We start from the raw sequence: 18,361 nt of genomic DNA, 5'->3' as shown, positions 1-18,361 counted from the left end.
CCATCCCTTGAGCAGATTAGATATTAACTACCTCCCCTTAACAATATATTATTCTACTCCAGGGCACTTCCTCATTCAATACTATTTTTAATTTCATTTTACCATTATATTGTGGGGCAACCCAAAGTTGAATGAACCTCTCCTCTGTCTGGGTGCCGGGTCCTAAATGTGTGACAGTGGCCTGTTCCAGTGGTGGGTGACGTGAAGCCTGATTCTCTGCTATGACATGAATACAGATTCTGCGCTGACATAAGGCCAGATTCTCTGTTACGGGACCTCTCTCCTCTGCCTGGGTGCCTGGGCCTAAATGTGTGACAGTGGCCTGTTCCAGTGGTGGGTGACGTGAAGCCTGATTCTCTGCTATGACATTAAGACAGATTCTGTGCTGACATAAGGCCAGATTCTCTGTTACGGGACCTCTCTCCTCTGCCTGGGTGCCTGGGCCTAAATGTGTGACAGTGGCCTGTTCCAGTGGTGGGTGACGTGATGCCTGATTCTCTGCTATGACATGAAGACAGATTCTGTGCTGACATAAGGCCAGATTCTCTGTTACAGGACCTCTCTCCTCTGTCTGGGTGCCGGGGCCTAAATGTGTGACAGTGGCCTGTTCCAATGGTGGGTGACGTGAAGCTTGATTCTCTGCTATGACATGAAGACAGATTCTGCGCTGACATAAGGCCAGATTCTCTGTTACGGGACCGCTCTCCTCTGTCTGGGTGCCGGGGCCTAAATGTGTGACAGTGGCCTGTTCCAGTGGTGGGTGACGTGAAGCCTGATTCTCTGCTATGACATGAATACAGATTCTGCGCTGACATAAGGCCAGATTCTCTGTTACGGGACCTCTCTCCTCTGCCTGGGTGCCTGGGCCTAAATGTGTGACAGTGGCCTGTTCCAGTGGTGGGTGACGTGAAGCCTGATTCTCTGCTATGACATGAATACAGATTCTGCGCTGACATAAGGCCAGATTCTCTGTTACGGGACCTCTCTCCTCTGCCTGGGTGCCGGGGCCTAAATGTGTGACAGTGGCCTGTTCCAGTGGTGGGTGACGTGAAGCTTGATTCTCTGCTATGACATGAAGACAGATTCTGCGCTGACATAAGGCCAGATTCTCTGTTACGGGACCGCTCTCCTCTGTCTGGGTGCCGGGGCCTAAATGTGTGACAGTGGCCTGTTCCAGTGGTGGGTGACGTGAAGCCTGATTCTCTGCTATGACATGAATACAGATTCTGCGCTGACATAAGGCCAGATTCTCTGTTACGGGACCTCTCTCCTCTGCCTGGGTGCCGGGGCCTAAATGTGTGACAGTGGCCTGTTCCAGTGGTGGGTGACGTGAAGCTTGATTCTCTGCTATGACATGAAGACAGATTCTGCGCTGACATAAGGCCAGATTCTTTGTTACGGGACCGCTCTCCTCTGTCTGTGTGCCGGGGCCTAAATGTGTGACAGTGGCCTGTTCCAGTGGTGGGTGACGTGAAGCCTGATTCTCTGCTATGACATTAAGACAGATTCTGTGCTGACATAAGGCCAGATTCTCTGTTACGGGACCTCTCTCCTCTGCCTGGGTGCCTGGGCCTAAATGTGTGACAGTGGCCTGTTCCAGTGGTGGGTGACGTGATGCCTGATTCTCTGCTATGACATGAAGACAGATTCTGTGCTGACATAAGGCCAGATTCTCTGTTACAGGACCTCTCTCCTCTGTCTGGGTGCCGGGGCCTAAATGTGTGACAGTGGCCTGTTCCAGTGGTGGGTGACGTGAAGCTTGATTCTCTGCTATGACATGAAGACAGATTCTGCGCTGACATAAGGCCAGATTCTCTGTTACGGGACCTCTCTCCTCTGCCTGGGTGCCGGGGCCTAAATGTGTGACAGTGGCCTGTTCCAGTGGTGGGTGACGTGAAGCTTGATTCTCTGCTATGACATGAAGACAGATTCTGCGCTGACATAAGGCCAGATTCTCTGTTACGGGACGTCTCTCCTCTGCCTGGGTGCCTGGGCCTAAATGTGTGACAGTGGCCTGTTCCAGTGGTGGGTGACGTGAAGCCTGATTCTCTGCTATGACATGAATACAGATTCTGCGCTGACATAAGACCAGATTCTCTGTTACGGGACCTCTCTCCTCTGCCTGGGTGCCTGGGCCTAAATGTGTGACAGTGGCCTGTTCCAGTGGTGGGTGACGTGAAGCCTGATTCTCTGCTATGACATTAAGACAGATTCTGTGCTGACATAAGGCCAGATTCTCTGTTACGGGACCTCTCTCCTCTGCCTGGGTGCCTGGGCCTAAATGTGTGACAGTGGCCTGTTCCAGTGGTGGGTGACGTGATGCCTGATTCTCTGCTATGACATGAAGACAGATTCTGTGCTGACATAAGGCCAGATTCTCTGTTACAGGACCTCTCTCCTCTGTCTGGGTGCCGGGGCCTAAATGTGTGACAGTGGCCTGTTCCAGTGGTGGGTGACGTGAAGCTTGATTCTCTGCTATGACATGAAGACAGATTCTGCGCTGACATAAGGCCAGATTCTCTGTTACGGGACCGCTCTCCTCTGTCTGGGTGCCGGGGCCTAAATGTGTGACAGTGGCCTGTTCCAGTGGTGGGTGACGTGAAGCCTGATTCTCTGCTATGACATGAATACAGATTCTGCGCTGACATAAGGCCAGATTCTCTGTTACGGGACCTCTCTCCTCTGCCTGGGTGCCTGGGCCTAAATGTGTGACAGTGGCCTGTTCCAGTGGTGGGTGACGTGAAGCCTGATTCTCTGCTATGACATGAATACAGATTCTGCGCTGACATAAGGCCAGATTCTCTGTTACGGGACCTCTCTCCTCTGCCTGGGTGCCGGGGCCTAAATGTGTGACAGTGGCCTGTTCCAGTGGTGGGTGACGTGAAGCTTGATTCTCTGCTATGACATGAAGACAGATTCTGCGCTGACATAAGGCCAGATTCTCTGTTACGGGACCGCTCTCCTCTGTCTGGGTGCCGGGGCCTAAATGTGTGACAGTGGCCTGTTCCAGTGGTGGGTGACGTGAAGCCTGATTCTCTGCTATGACATGAATACAGATTCTGCGCTGACATAAGGCCAGATTCTCTGTTACGGGACCTCTCTCCTCTGCCTGGGTGCCGGGGCCTAAATGTGTGACAGTGGCCTGTTCCAGTGGTGGGTGACGTGAAGCTTGATTCTCTGCTATGACATGAAGACAGATTCTGCGCTGACATAAGGCCAGATTCTTTGTTACGGGACCGCTCTCCTCTGTCTGGGTGCCGGGGCCTAAATGTGTGACAGTGGCCTGTTCCAGTGGTGGGTGACGTGAAGCCTGATTCTCTGCTATGACATTAAGACAGATTCTGTGCTGACATAAGGCCAGATTCTCTGTTACGGGACCTCTCTCCTCTGCCTGGGTGCCTGGGCCTAAATGTGTGACAGTGGCCTGTTCCAGTGGTGGGTGACGTGATGCCTGATTCTCTGCTATGACATGAAGACAGATTCTGTGCTGACATAAGGCCAGATTCTCTGTTACAGGACCTCTCTCCTCTGTCTGGGTGCCGGGGCCTAAATGTGTGACAGTGGCCTGTTCCAGTGGTGGGTGACGTGAAGCTTGATTCTCTGCTATGACATGAAGACAGATTCTGCGCTGACATAAGGCCAGATTCTCTGTTACGGGACCGCTCTCCTCTGTCTGGTTGCCGGGGCCTAAATGTGTGACAGTAGCCTGTTCCAGTGGTGGGTGACGTGAAGCCTGATTCTCTGCTATGACATGAATACAGATTCTGCGCTGACATAAGGCCAGATTCTCTGTTACGGGACGTCTCTCCTCTGCCTGGGTGCCTGGGCCTAAATGTGTGACAGTGGCCTGTTCCAGTGGTGGGTGACGTGAAGCCTGATTCTCTGCTATGACATGAATACAGATTCTGCGCTGACATAAGACCAGATTCTCTGTTACGGGACCTCTCTCCTCTGCCTGGGTGCCTGGGCCTAAATGTGTGACAGTGGCCTGTTCCAGTGGTGGGTGACGTGAAGCCTGATTCTCTGCTATGACATGAATACAGATTCTGCGCTGACATAAAGACAGATTCTCTGTTACGGGACCTCTCTCCTCTGCCTGTGTGCCGGGGTCTAAATGTGTGACAGTGGCCTGTTCCAGTGGTGGGTGACGTGAAGCCTGATTCTCTGCTATGACATGAAGACTGATTCTGCGCTGACATGAAGCCAGATTCTCTGCTATGGCATGAAGAGACTGATTCTGTGCTGACATGAAGCCAGATTCTTTGCTATGGCATGAAGAGACTGATTCTCTGCTGACGTGAAGCCAGATTCTCTGCTATGGGACCTCTGTCCAATTGATATTGGTTAATTTTTATTTTTTTAATTTTTATTTTAATTCATTTCCCTATCCACATTTGTTTGCAGGGGATTTACCTACATGTTGCTGCCTTTTGCAGCCCTCTAGCTCTTTCCTGGGCTGTTTTACAGCCTTTTTAGTGCCCAAAAGTTCGGGTCCCCATTGACTTCAATGGGGTTCGGGTTCGGGACGAAGTTCGGATCGGGTTCGGATCCCGAACCCGAACATTTCCGGGAAGTTCGGCCGAACTTCTCGAACCCGAACATCCAGGTGTTCGCTCAACTCTACCTATATTTGCACAAGGCCTTGTGCATATGACCGTATGTTCAGTCCACATCTGATCCGCTTTTCTTTGCAGATTGAATGCGGACCATTAATTTCAATGGGGCTGCAAAAGATTCGGACATCACTCATGTGTCCGTTCTGCGTTCCCGCAAAAATAAGATTAGGCTGGAATTCATGTTTTGCAAATCCATGATTTGCAGACCGCAAAGTGGATACGGTCATGTGCATGAGGCCTAAGCCTTGTCCCATTGAGGTCTGTTTTGCGGGTCAATGACATGAAAAATGGGACAGTTAACAGGTATGACATCTTTAAGATGTGACCTTAATAACAGACCACCTGGTATGGGTGGTTAGCCATTACTTTCTACCATGTTTAGTTGTGTAAAATATGTAAAAGCAACAAAATCCCATCCAAAAGACACCCACATAAGAAATCATGTGACTATGACAAATTCGTATTCTTGTGGGTGAGGGTTAAAAAAAAGTGGCATTTCCATTCTTCCATATGGCAGAGAAGGAGGTTGGAGTCCCTCTCAAATGCAATACTGTACAGTCGTGGCCAAAAGTTTTGAGAATGACACAAATATTAGTTTTCACAAAGTTTGCTGCTAAACTGCTTTTAGATCTTTGTTTCAGTTGTTTCTGTGATGTAGTGAAATATAATTACACGCACTTCATACGTTTCAAAGGCTTTTATCGACAATTACATGACATTTATGCAAAGAGTCAGTATTTGCAGTGTTGGCCCTTCTTTTTCAGGACCTCTGCAATTCGACTGGGCATGCTCTCAATTCTTGGAGTTTGTCAGAATTAGTGGCTTTTTGTTTGTCCACCCGCCTCTTGAGGATTGACCACAATTTCTCAATGAGATTAAGATCTGGGGAGTTTCCAGGGCATGGACCCAAAATGTCAATGTTTTGGTCCCCGAGCCACTTAGTTATCACTTTTGCCTTATGGCACGGTGCTCCATCGTGCTGGAAAATGCATTGTTCTTCACCAAACTGTTGTTGGATTGTTGGAAGAAGTTGCTGTTGGAGGGTGTTTTGGTACCATTTTTCATTCATGGCTGTGTTTTGGTGCAAAATTGTGAGTGAGCCCACTCCCTTGGATGAGACGCAACCCCACACATGAATGGTCTCAGGATGCTTTACTGTTGGCATGACACAGGACTGATGGTAGCGCTCACCTTTTCTTCTCCGGACAAGCCTTTTGCCAGATGCCCCAAACAATCGGAAAGAGGCTTCATCGGAGAATATGACTTTGCCCCAGTCCTCAGCAGTCCATTCACCATACTTTCTGCAGAGAGACGATCCTGGCGCTTGCTTGACTTTCTTGGATGCCCTGAAGCCTTCTTAACAAGAATTGAACCTCTTTCCTTGAAGTTTTTGATGATCCTATAAATTGTTGATTGAGGTGCAATCTTAGTAGCCACAATATCCTTGCCTGTGAAGCCATTTTTATGCAACGCAATGATGGCTGCACGCATTTCTTTGCAGGTCACCATGGTTAACAATTTTAACCCAATCAGCCTGACATAATGATCTCCAGCCTTGTGCTCGTCAACATTCTCACCTGAGTTAACAAGACGATTACTGAAATGATCTCAGCAGGTCCTTTAATGACAGCAATGAAATGCAGTGGAAAGGTTTTTTTTGGGATTAAGTTAATTTTCATGGCAAAGAAGGACTGTGCAATTCATCTGATCACTCTTCATAACATTCTGGAGTATATGCAAATTGCTATTATAAAAGCTTAAGCAGCAACTTTTCCAATTTCCAATATTTATGTAATTTTCAAAACTTTTGGCCACGACTGTAGAAGATATGTCCAGGTAAGCAATGCATCATGGCCAATATAGAAGAACATGAAAAAGACACTTGTAGTGCCCTGGAGCAAGGGTACTTTGGAGTATGGACGTTTGTGAACATTTGCCCCTATTGTTCCTATGCAAATCCATCAACCCCCTATTTTATTGCCCTTTGAAGGGTAGACTTGCACTGTCATTTATAGTGTTGTGTGCATTGACACTGTTTTATATTGTTGGACTGCATTTAAAATATGTACTGTATTTGCACAGCACTGTGGAAAGAAATAATGCACAGCCAGCTAATACTTTCTAACTATGCACTGAGATGCTAGTTATTTTCCACAGTTACTATAGGAGAATATGTAGAGGTAAGTTTTGGAGGAAACAGACGGACAATGTGACCTTTTTACTGTTTGGTTAAGCCCTGTCTAGACTACTGTTTACACCTGAAAACTGCTTAGTTATCGCCATTGACTTGTATTGAGGCTCAATACAAGTCTATTGCATACTGGAGTTGCAAGAATGTTTCTGTTAGGGCTCATTCAGACGGCCATATGTATTTTTGCGGTCTGTAAAAATGCGGATATGCTTTTTTGCGGACAGTTCAGTCTGTCCGCAAAAAACTTATGCATTCCGCTTTTTGCGGATCCATTGATTTGAATGGGGACACGGAGCCGAGTTTTACTGACAAACATAGAACATGCTCTATCTTTTTTTGTGGCGCCATAGAACGGAACAACGGATGTGGACAGCACACGCTGTCCGCATCTTTTGCTGTCCTATTGAAATGAATGGGTCCGCACCCGTTCCGCAAAAATGCGGAACGGGTGCGGAACAAAACATACGCCTGTCTGAATGAGCCCTTAGGCTGTGCTTTTCCACTCCACCCCTCCCACTAGATGGTTCTAGTTTAGTTATAAAATATATAAAAGGAGAGCAGTCAGAGCCCCTAGTTATCTGCAGATAGGCTTTAGTGTTCAGTAGAAGAGACTCTGCCAGACTGCATGAGCGACCAGAAGAAGGTGCTGAGATAGGGATACTGAGCCACAACCAGCCCTTTGATCGGGAAGCCAGCCGGAAGACCAAGCCACAGACCCTGGGTAACTAGCCCTTTGACCATTATACCAGCCTTTTGAAAGGGAGAGGGACAACTAGCTCAAGCATTTCTACAGCACAAAGCCTTCTTCTGCCATGGATGAGACTGGCAAAGCCACCCCACTGCTTTGCCTGTATTGTCTTCCACTTGAGTTCCTCGAGCTCGCTGCTTTACTGCAGACCTTGACTCTCTGGACTTATTTCCCATTGGGTGCACCATGCCTTACCATCCACTGTGGAGATCAACAACACATGGCGACACCTCGATGGTCACCCCAAACCCAGCGACTGTACACATGTCATTTTTTTTAATGATTTATGCAGTATTGGTTATGAATGCTGACTGCAGCCATATATATCAATAAGATGGGTAAAATACTCTTTAAGCATTCTGTCTAATCTCAATCTGCATGGAATATATAGACTCTATATAGATAAAGATCACAATTATTATCATTAGCATGAGATACCTACTCTTAATAGTCCCCATAACTCCATCAGTACCTTAAAATATTAAGCGCCCCTTATCAGTAGGTAAGTGGCAAGATGAATATCACTGCTGGGAAAACTACACTATTATACATGTGAGTTGCATTTTTTGTCTTATCATCAGTTCATAAGTAAAGCTCCAGAATCCCAGTGAGAATAATTTAGTAAACATTGGTTTCCTATGAATTTCAGGTTCAAGGTTGTGTAGATTGTATTATTTTCCCTTATAACATGGTTATAAGGGAAAATAATAGCATTCTGAATACAGAATGCTAAGTAAAATATGGCTGGAGGGGTTAAAAAAATAATTAAAAAAATGTAACTCACCTTAATCTACTTGTTCGCGCAGCCGGCATCTCTTCTGTCTTCTTCTTTGAGGAATAGGACCTTTGATGACGTCACTGCGTTCATCACATGGTCCATGGTGATGGATCATGTGATGGACCATGTGATGAGCATAGTGATGTCATCAAAGGTCCTTTTCCTCACAGAACAAGACAGAAGAGATGCCGGCTGCGCGAACAAGTGGATTAAGGTGAGTTAAATTTATTTTTTTATTTTTTTAACCCCTCCAGCGCTGTTGTAATATGCATTCTGTATTCAGAATGCTATTATTTTCCCTTATAACCATGTTATAAGGGAAAATAATAATGATCGGGTCCCCATCCCGATCGTCTCCTAGCAACCGTGCGTGAAAATCGCACTGCATCCGCACTTTCTTGCGGATGCTTGCGATTTTCACGCAGCCCCATTCACTTCTATGGGGCCTGCGTTGCGTGAATAACGCACAAAATAGAGCTTGCTGCGATTTTCACGCAACACACAAGTGATGCGTGAAAATCACCGCTCATGTGCACAGCCCCATAGAAATGAATGGGTCCGGATTCAGTGCGGGTGCAATGCGTTCAACTCACGCATTGCACCCGCGTGGAAAACTCTCCCATGTGAAAGGGGTCTACAAAGCAATCTCCAAAGATGTGAATTTCCACCGTCCATATTTTAAGCAACATGCTTCCCTTACAATCAGGGCCGGTACAAGGCAGGGGCCGAAGGAGCGGGTGCCCTGGGCGCTACAAGGAGGGGGGTGCAGCAGGGCCGGACTGGCCTGCCGGGATACCGGGAAATTTCCCGGTGGGCCGGCAAGCCTGAGTGCCGCAAGGCCGCGGCCCTGCTGACAAGTGGGGGGCGGCCGCGGCCGGCGGCAGGGCAGAGCAGGAGATGAGCGCTTCCATTGCGGAAGCGCTCATCTCCATAGTCATCTGTATTGCCGTCCTCAGGACGGCAATACAGATGCCTGCGCTGCGGCAGAGGAGGGAGAGGTGTGTCCCCTCCTGTTCCTCTGATAGGCTGCCGGCCTAGTGCTGGCAGCCTATCAGAGGCCGGTGCAGGCGGCGCGATGACGTCATCGCGTCGCCTGACTGCCGTATAGCGAGGGACACAGACGGAAGAGGCGGCCTGCATCGCATCACATTGCTGGAGGTAAGTATAAGTTTTTTTTATTATTTTTTTTATTTATATAGGTACAATACTGGGCTGGGCTGGCACATAAGGGGGGACTACTGGGCTGGCACATGATAAGGGGGGACTACTGGGCTGGGCTGGCACATGATAAGGGGGGCTACTGGGCTGGCACATGATAAGGGGGGACTACTGGGCTGGGCTGGCACATAAGGGGGGCTACTGGGCTGGCACATGATAAGGGGGGACTACTGGGCTGGCACATGATAAGGGGGGCTACTGGCACATGATAAGGGGGGCTACTGGCACATGATAAGGGGGGCTACTGGCCCATAAGGGGGCTACTGGCACATAAGGGGGGCTATTGGCACATAAGGGGGGCTACTGGCCCATAAGGGGGCTATTGGCAATAAGGGGGGCTACTGGCACATGATATGGGGGGCTACTGGCACATGATATGGGGGCACTCTGGCTACTGGCACATGATATGGGGGCACTCTGGCTACTGGCACATGATATGGGGGGGGGCTCTGGCTACTGGCACATGATATGGGGGCACTCTGGCTACTGGCACATGATATGGGGGCACTCTGGCTACTGGCACATGATATGGGGGGGGCTCTGGCTACTGGCACATGATATGGGGGCATCTATGGGGGCACATCTTACTGCAGATTATTTAGGGGCATCTACTGAGGCTAAAAAGAAGATATTTTATATGGGGGGCTCTGTATAGGGGCATTTTATACTGGGACACATTATGGTGGGTACTATGGGGAAGGGGGGAGCACTATGGGGGTCATCTACGGGGGCACTGAGAAGGGGTATTTTATGTTGGCACATTATGGGAACATTAGCTCAACTGGGGGCATTACAAAGGGGTATGTTTTGCATATTATAAGGAGAATTATTACTACTGGGGGGGGCATTATGGTGGGCTTTATTACTCCCCCATGGTATGACCCCCTAGTAGCAGCACCAGCCTCTCCCTGCTCTGCTATTCCTCTGCCCCTTCTCCAAATCCTTATTATGAAATCTTTCTCATTAGGATAAAGCACAACATCAGCTCCGCCGAGCCCCCGGCCAAGTGTTGAAGTGGCGTCCGAGATCCCCAAGGGCCAAGTCAAGTAACTGTAAGTTTTTATGGGGGTTCTACAAAAGAGCTATCGTGGGGCAAAGTTCATATTCGTGTTTACACACGTGTTTTAAAATGAATACTTTCAAAGTCCCACAGTCCTTTGTTCTATTGCTTTAAGTATATTCTTGTTTTGAAACAACATTGATTCTTTCTTAAAAACGGGGGGGGGGGGGGGGGGCGCAGTTTGCCATCTTCGCCCTGGGCACCAAATGGCCTTGTCACAGCCCTGCTTACAATAGTCACTGATTACATAGTTAATACAGTTGAAAAAAGTCTATCAAGTTCAACCAAGGGATAGGTGGGGTTTCTCGATATAAACAATGAATAGTCACCTTGCTCCATATTTTTATTCTCCTTGTCTTGGGATGGTTGCTTTCTGCTGTCCAACTGGACCCCAAATGCGCTCCCAAGCGACGTCAAGGTTTTGGGGTATGACACCTCCATTACATTGAAATGGCAGTTTGTTGGGCAGAAATCACTGCTGTGCAGAGGTGATATCTTTGACTTGGCTTGTTTGAATGTAGGCCAGGCTCGATTTTTTAGGACCCTTGAAAACTACATGCAAAGAAAAGATATTGGAAAATAATATAATTACCGTACTAACAGTCATCATGATTATAGTTTACAGTGTATCTTCAATATATTAACTACTAGACATTATGCCCGTTACAATAACAGGCGCTAGAATTGGCTGGCGCGCAGAGCAATCACACGCGCTCCAGCAGATTAATGCCGCCCCCCACACGCCGTCCGCACAGACCACACCCCGTGCAGCGAAGGCAGCGTATGCGCACTGGCTGGATGGGGAACTGTGGCAGAAGCGGACGGCGGTGGGGGAACTGTGGCAGGAGCGGACAGCGGTAGGGGAGCTGTGGCTTGCCTATAGGGTGACACCCTGCAGGGAAACTTGTGTGTAGCGCTGTGTCCGTGTGGAGCGCTGTGTCCTGATTGGACACCGCGCATGCGCAGTGCAAAACTGGTGAAACACACACGGACACGGCGCACTGACACAGGGATTTTATTATTATAGATAAGTAAAGTATTTAGTAGGTAACAGACATTTCTATCTTCCCATGACCTATTTATTTAGTGATGCTCCTACATTTTAAAGGGGATTTCATCTCAATATCCCCTTACCAAATATCCTATTAGGGCAATGGACATCATAGGAGAGCCCCACTGATGACCCCACTCTTTAACCACTTCCAGGCTGGGCCATTTAGCCCCTTCCTGACCAGGCCTAATTTTGCTAATCTGACATGTGTCACTTTATGTGGCAATAACTCTATCCAAGCCATTCAGAGATTGTTTTCTTGTGACACATTGTACTTCATGTTAATAGTAAATTTGAGTCAATATGTTTTACCTTTATTTATAAAAAAAATCCAAAAGTTAACGAAAATGTTAAAAAAAAAATTCTAAATTTGAATCTCTGCTTTTAAGACTGATAGTGATGCCTCATAAAATATTCATTCATTAACATTCACCATATGTCTACTTTATTTTGGCTTCATTTTAGTAATGTAATTTTATTTTTTTAAGTCGCTAGAAGGTTTAGAATTTTAGAAGCAATTTTTGAAATTTCAAGAAAATTTCTAATGTCAACTTTATAGAACCATAATAGAACCAACCCATAAATGACCCCATTTTAGAAACGATACCCCTCAAACTATTCAAAACTGGTTTTAGAAATGTTGTTAACCCATTAGGTATTCCACAGGAATTAAAGCAATATAGTAAATTTTCCATTTTAATAATTTTTTTACTGGAACACATCAAGGGTTAACAACAAAACAAACCTCAATATTTATTACCTTGATTCTGCAGTTTGCAGAAACACCCCATATGTGGTCGTATACCCCTGTTTGGGCATAGGAGGCAAGGATATGGTTTTTGGAGGGCAGATTTTGCTGGAATGGTCTTTGGGCACCATGCTGCATTTGAAGAGACTCTGAGGTATCCCCACAGTGAAAACCCCCAAAAAGTGAGCACATTTTGTAAACTACACCACCCAAGGAATTTTTAAGGGGTGTACCGAGCAATTCACTCAACAGGTGTTTTACAGAATTTTTTATACTTGGTGTGAAAATAAAAAAAAAATGATTCTTTAGGCCCAAAATTTATTTTTCATAAAAGATAACAGGAGAATATCCCCCCACAATTTGCTACCCACTTTCTCCTGAATACAGTAACACCCCAACTGTGGTCATAAACTGTTATTTGGGTATACGCCAGGGCTCAGAAGGGAAGGAGAGGCATCTGGATTTTCTAACATGGAATTTTCTGTCATGGTTTTTAAGAGCGATAACTTTTTTATTTTTTGTTGAATGAGCTTATTTGGTGCGAGACAAGCTGTGACTTTTATTGGCTATTTTGTGATACATTTGGCTTTCTGGTTGCTTTTTATCTCATTTTTATCACCATTCACTTGATAGGGTAGAAGTGATATTTTTATAGATCTGGTCATTACGGATGCAAGGATACCAAATATGTCTATTTTTTATTTATTTTTTACGTTTAAAAACATTTTTAGAAAAAAAATCATGTTTTTGTGTTGCCATTTTCTTAGAGATATTTTTTTCATTTTTCTGGCTATAGTCTTGTGTGAGGGCTTGTTTTTTGCGGGATGAGGTGACGTTTTTATTGCTGCCATTTTGGAGTACATATGACTTTTTGATTGATATTATGTTTTTTGTGAGGTGACTAAAAAAAAGCTGTTTTGGCATAATTTTTATTTGTTTTTTTTACACCGTTCACTTGATGGGGTAGATCATGTGATATTTTTGTAGAGCCAATTGTTAAGGACACAGCGATACCAAATATATATATATATTTTACATTTTACACAATAAGAGCATTTTTTGAAAACAAATTTATGTTTTTGTGTTGCAATTTTCATAGAGCCATATTTTTTTTTATATTTCTGGCTATGGTCTTGTGTGGAGGCTCATTTTTTGCGGGATGAGGTGACGTTTTTATTGCTACCATTTTGGGGTACATACGACATTTTGATTGATTAACATTCATTTTGGGAGGTGTTCTTACAAAAAAAATCACTTTTGGCGCAATGTTTATTTATTTCTTTTCTTTCTACTGCGTTCACCTGATGGGGTAGAGGAGATAATATTATTTTAGAGTCGGTAGTTGTGGACGCGATGATACCAAATATGTCTATTTTTTTTCTTCTATTTTTTTAAAAATTTTAATAAAGTATTTGGGGGGACATTTAACTTCTTTTTTTTATTTTTTTACTATTGATTTCTTCTGTAACTGGGGCCGACATAGAAATACACCACCCAGAGCGGCTGCACAGCACTATACTATGCTGTACAGCCTCAGTGCAGGGCTGATCGAGATGTATGGAAGACCCAACAGCTCCTGCACTCCCCCGGCCCCGGGGGTCACATGACCACTGGTCCGGGACAGGAATCGGCATGTCGCTTCCTGATCTGTATACACAGCGCTCGTTCAGCGCTGTGTATACAGTGATCTAGAAGGCAGGGAACACCCAGGAAGGTCCCTGCCTTCTTTCTGGGGTGTCCTGCTGTTACTGACGATTAGCGTGCAGCTGCCATCTCAGAACATCCATTCAGAGATAAACCCGACTGCCCAGGACGTTTATAGTCAATGGGCGGTCAGGAAGTAGTTAAACCAGAGAGCAGAGCAGTTAACAAGCAATGGCTTTGTATTGGGTACCCGGTCTGTCCATGTCAACATGTGACATCTGACAACCAGTCACTGAGCTTTCACATGTGAAATGGAAGTGTCACAGTAAAGGGGCTGAATACTTATGTCCATGCAAGATTTTAGTTTTTGATTGAATGCAGATTGATGAGGGAAACTTTTATTTTTATTTTAGCACAGGGCCACAACACAACCAAATGTGAAAAAGATGAAAGGGTCTGACTTTCTAAATGCATTGTAAGTACACAGAATTCTATGGGTGCTGTATCAGAAACTTCTTGACACAAATCACAAATGAGGTATGAAGTCAAGTTTAAGATTGAAACTTTTGAAAATTATTCAGTTTCCTAAAGGAAATTCTAGATTATTGGACTGTAAAAGAAATGGTCATGGACTGGCCATCACTACTGTGAGCTGAGCATAGAGAGAAACGTGACACGCGCTCATGCGCTAGGGACAGTGTTGCTGCAAACTGTTAATGGGACTATAGTGGAGAGTGTATCGCCATGTGCATCACTGTGCAGTGCACCAACATTCATAGTTAATGCGTTCTGTTAAGGATACAGTTACTGTGCCCCAGTATTAGGCCTCGTGCACATGAAAATATTTTGTTTCGGGGTTTTTTTGCGGATAGAATGCGGACCCATTTATTTCAATGCGGATAGCACACCGTGTTCTGTCCACATCTGAATATCAATTCCGTAGCCACGCAAAAAAGATAGAACATGTCCTATTCTTGTCCATTTGGCGGACAAGGATAGTCATTGTTACAATGGGTCTGCAGAAAAACGGATGCAATATAGACGTCATCCGTATTTTTTGCAGATCCGTGTTTTGTGGGTCGGAAAACACATACGGCCGTGTGAATATAGGCTTAAAGGCAGGTGTAATATATCACCATGTGCATCACTGTGCAGTGCCCTAACATTCATAGTTATTCCGTTCTGTTAGTGATACAGTTACTGTGCCTCAGTATTAAAGGCAGGTGTAATATATTGCTGTCTGCATCACGTTCTAGTGCACCAACATTGATTGGCATTGTTACCATAGGTCCGCAAAAAAATTGATGAAATACCGATGCCAAATGGACATCATCAATATTTTTTGCAGATCCGTGTTTTGCAGACTGCAAAACACAAACGGACGTGTGAATGTAGCCTTAAAGGCAGGTGTAATATATCACCATGTGCATCACTGTGCAGTGCCCTAACATTCATAAATAATCTGTTATTTTAGTGATACAGTTAGTGTACCTCAGTATTAAAGGCAGGTGTGATATATCGCCGTGTACATCACTACTGCTGCTGACACCCTCCCTACTGCGTCATGGGGCCACTACTGTCACTGTTGCCGCCGCTGCCCTTCTCCACACTCTGTCATGGGGCTACTATTGTCACTGCAGCAGTCCGTTCCATACATTCCCTCAGCCACCGTGACATACGGGTATACTTGATTTATAGCAATTTGTGACAAATTAATTCGGCACAAATCGAATTTGTTGGCAAACTTCGCTCATCTCTAGTTTATACATTAGACTGCAGTAGTATACTATTGCAACTAAGGCTACTTTCACACTCGCGTTTGGTGCGGATCTGTCATGGATCTGCACAGACGGATCCGTTCAGATAATACAAATGTCTGTCTCCGTTCAGAACGGATCTGTTTGTATTATCTTTACCGTAGCCAAGACGGATTCGTCTTGAACACCATTGAAAGTCAATGGAGTACGGATCTGTTTTCTATTATGCCAGATTGTGTCATAGAAAACGGATCCGTCCTCATTGACTTACATTGTGTGTCAGGCGGGATCCGTTTGGCTCAGTTTCGTCAGATGGACACCAAAACGCTGCAAGCAGCGTTTTGGTCTCCGCCTCCAAAGCGGAATGGAGACTGATTAGAGGAAAAACTGATGCATTCTGAGCGGATCCTTTCCCATTCAGAATGCATTAGGGCAAAACTGATCAGTTTTGGACCGCTTGTGTGAGCCCTGAACGGATCTCACAAACGGAAAGCCAAAACGCCAGTGTGAAAGTAGCCTAACAGAAATTTTACTGTGTCCTGGCCTCGGAGGCTTTAAAAGCATGGAGCTCCAAGTGGAGGGCAGAGGGAACACTCACATTGTCTAACCACTCAGATGCTAAAGTTGCTATTGACTGCAGCATTTAAGGAGTCACCTCCGATCCAGGTCACTGTGGCTGGGGGCACTCTCCACATATGGAGCCAGCTTGGGAGCCTGTTCCATGCATTCAAAGCGCAGTTATGTCCTGGTGCATGTAAAGGGTAAAAGGATATCATTCTACCCACAAACCCTTTGACAGCACTATATTCAACATGCCATTTTTCTAATTTTCTAATTTTCACATCTTTATAAGTTCATCAGTTTTGGACAGTAAGGGATTGACTTTATTCATTGCCTTTCTAAATGATCTTCTTTCTGAATCTCCAGCACTGCCTCTAAAGAGACGGCATTCCAGAATCTAATGCAATCAGGTCATTTTTAGGAATTTAGGGGCCTTCAAGTGATATGTAACTTCTACAAAGTGCACAATGTACGGACATACGATGCAAAGAGCTTATTTTTAGAACTCCACTTTTGCAGACAAAATGTTCAAGCATTCGATGCAATAACGGTTGCTATGGTTACTGGCTACCTCTGCACAGAGAGGACGTGCACACAATCTTTTTGAAGCATTTAGCAACTTCCAAAATCTGTCACTTCCTGAAATGTTGGATTTTTGGTTTCTATTGATCAGTAAACTTGAATAAAAGAAAATGACTTAGGGGGGAAAAACTTTGGCAAACTTAGTTTAAAAGAAGAAAATAATATAATTATAAGAATATCATTTTGAGATTTTATAGGTTTGAAAACTTGTATGGCCCTTAAAAGAGTCTTCTAAGGATATTAAATATTAATGGGGGACTCCTAGCCAACATGGCCTACTGTAAGATTCATACATACCTGCCCTCACTATTCCAGTCCTGCGCTCTAGCTCCTGTTCCTCCATCGTCCCGTCCCCTGCTTATTCTTACATTCCAGCTAGGGGAAGATGGAGGAATGGGAGCCAGCATGCAGGATCGGAACCACAGGGAGCAAGTTAGTATGAATCTTTCAGTAGGCAATGCAGGCTTCCTTTGATAGATAATATTCCCCCCAAAAAAACTTTAAAGTAAAAAAATAAATAAAAAATAAATAGGAATTTGCTTTACATGCCATACAAAAATCGTTAAAATAAATGTGCAAGTTTGAACATAATATAACACTTTTGTAAACATGCAAAACGCTTGATAACTTTGCAAATGCACTGTGATTAGTGATGGGCAAAGTAAAAAAAATTCAACTGCTTGACCGAATTTCACAAAGAATTGCTACATTCCTTTGTATGTAGCGAGCACAATGACGGAGAACGGCGATCGCGCAACCCCCCCCCCCCCCGTCATTGAACACCTCAGACACCGCGTTCATTGCTGATTGCAGTATCTGAGATTAAAATTAAGGCCTTTCAGGGGTTAATCCGGTAAAAGAAAAACATACTCACCTTTTCCATTTGCTCACAAAGCCGTTGTGCAATCTTGATTGAAGACACCGCACAAAGTCGCCTGGAAATGTCACATGTCACCCCTGCGAGATTTTGCACAGTATCTTCAATGAAGATGGCCGCAACGGCCTCTCCGCAAGCAAATGGATCAGGTGAGTATGTATTTTTTTGTTTGCCACCATTTTTGGAAAAATACATTCATTAACTAAAGAAATTCGGCTTCGCGCAAATCAAATTTTTCCTGAAATTTGGATCAAAGTCAATTAGTTTGACTCAACACTAACTGTGATATTTAATGTATCTTGTACTGATCCTACATTGCAGTCTGTAAAAATCCCTAGTAAATGTGAGTATGTCAAATTTTTGACAAGGATGAAATTATCTTTACATACGTTAGATGTTACCTTGAGTCAACTTGTGCATTTAGGAAGCAAAAATGACAATAGAAAAATTTAGTGCAAATGTGTCCATAGCATTTAAAGGTCATTTTGGTGCATTTGAGAAACACTCATTACTTATTTTTGGACTTACTA

The 18,361-nt window shown here is 45.0% G+C and overlaps 1 protein-coding gene across 2 annotated transcripts in view; it reads right to left on the bottom strand.

The window, feature by feature from the left end:
* The window catches only part of PREX2 (phosphatidylinositol-3,4,5-trisphosphate dependent Rac exchange factor 2), a 430,245-nt gene that overhangs the window by 163,216 nt on the left and 248,668 nt on the right, over window positions 1-18,361 (bottom strand). For both annotated transcript variants that reach the window (XM_040432527.1, XM_040432528.1), the window contains exon 24: window positions 10,941-11,163. In XM_040432527.1, the coding sequence (XP_040288461.1) occupies window positions 10,941-11,163 (223 nt within the window). The remainder of the gene's footprint in view (window positions 1-10,940; window positions 11,164-18,361) is intronic.

Source organism: Bufo bufo, chromosome 5 (assembly GCF_905171765.1).
Source record: "Bufo bufo chromosome 5, aBufBuf1.1, whole genome shotgun sequence".
In the NCBI taxonomy this organism is placed as follows: Eukaryota; Metazoa; Chordata; class Amphibia; order Anura; family Bufonidae; genus Bufo; species Bufo bufo.
Note: the sequence above shows the minus strand (reverse complement) of the source record. Positions and strands in the feature narration are given on the sequence as shown.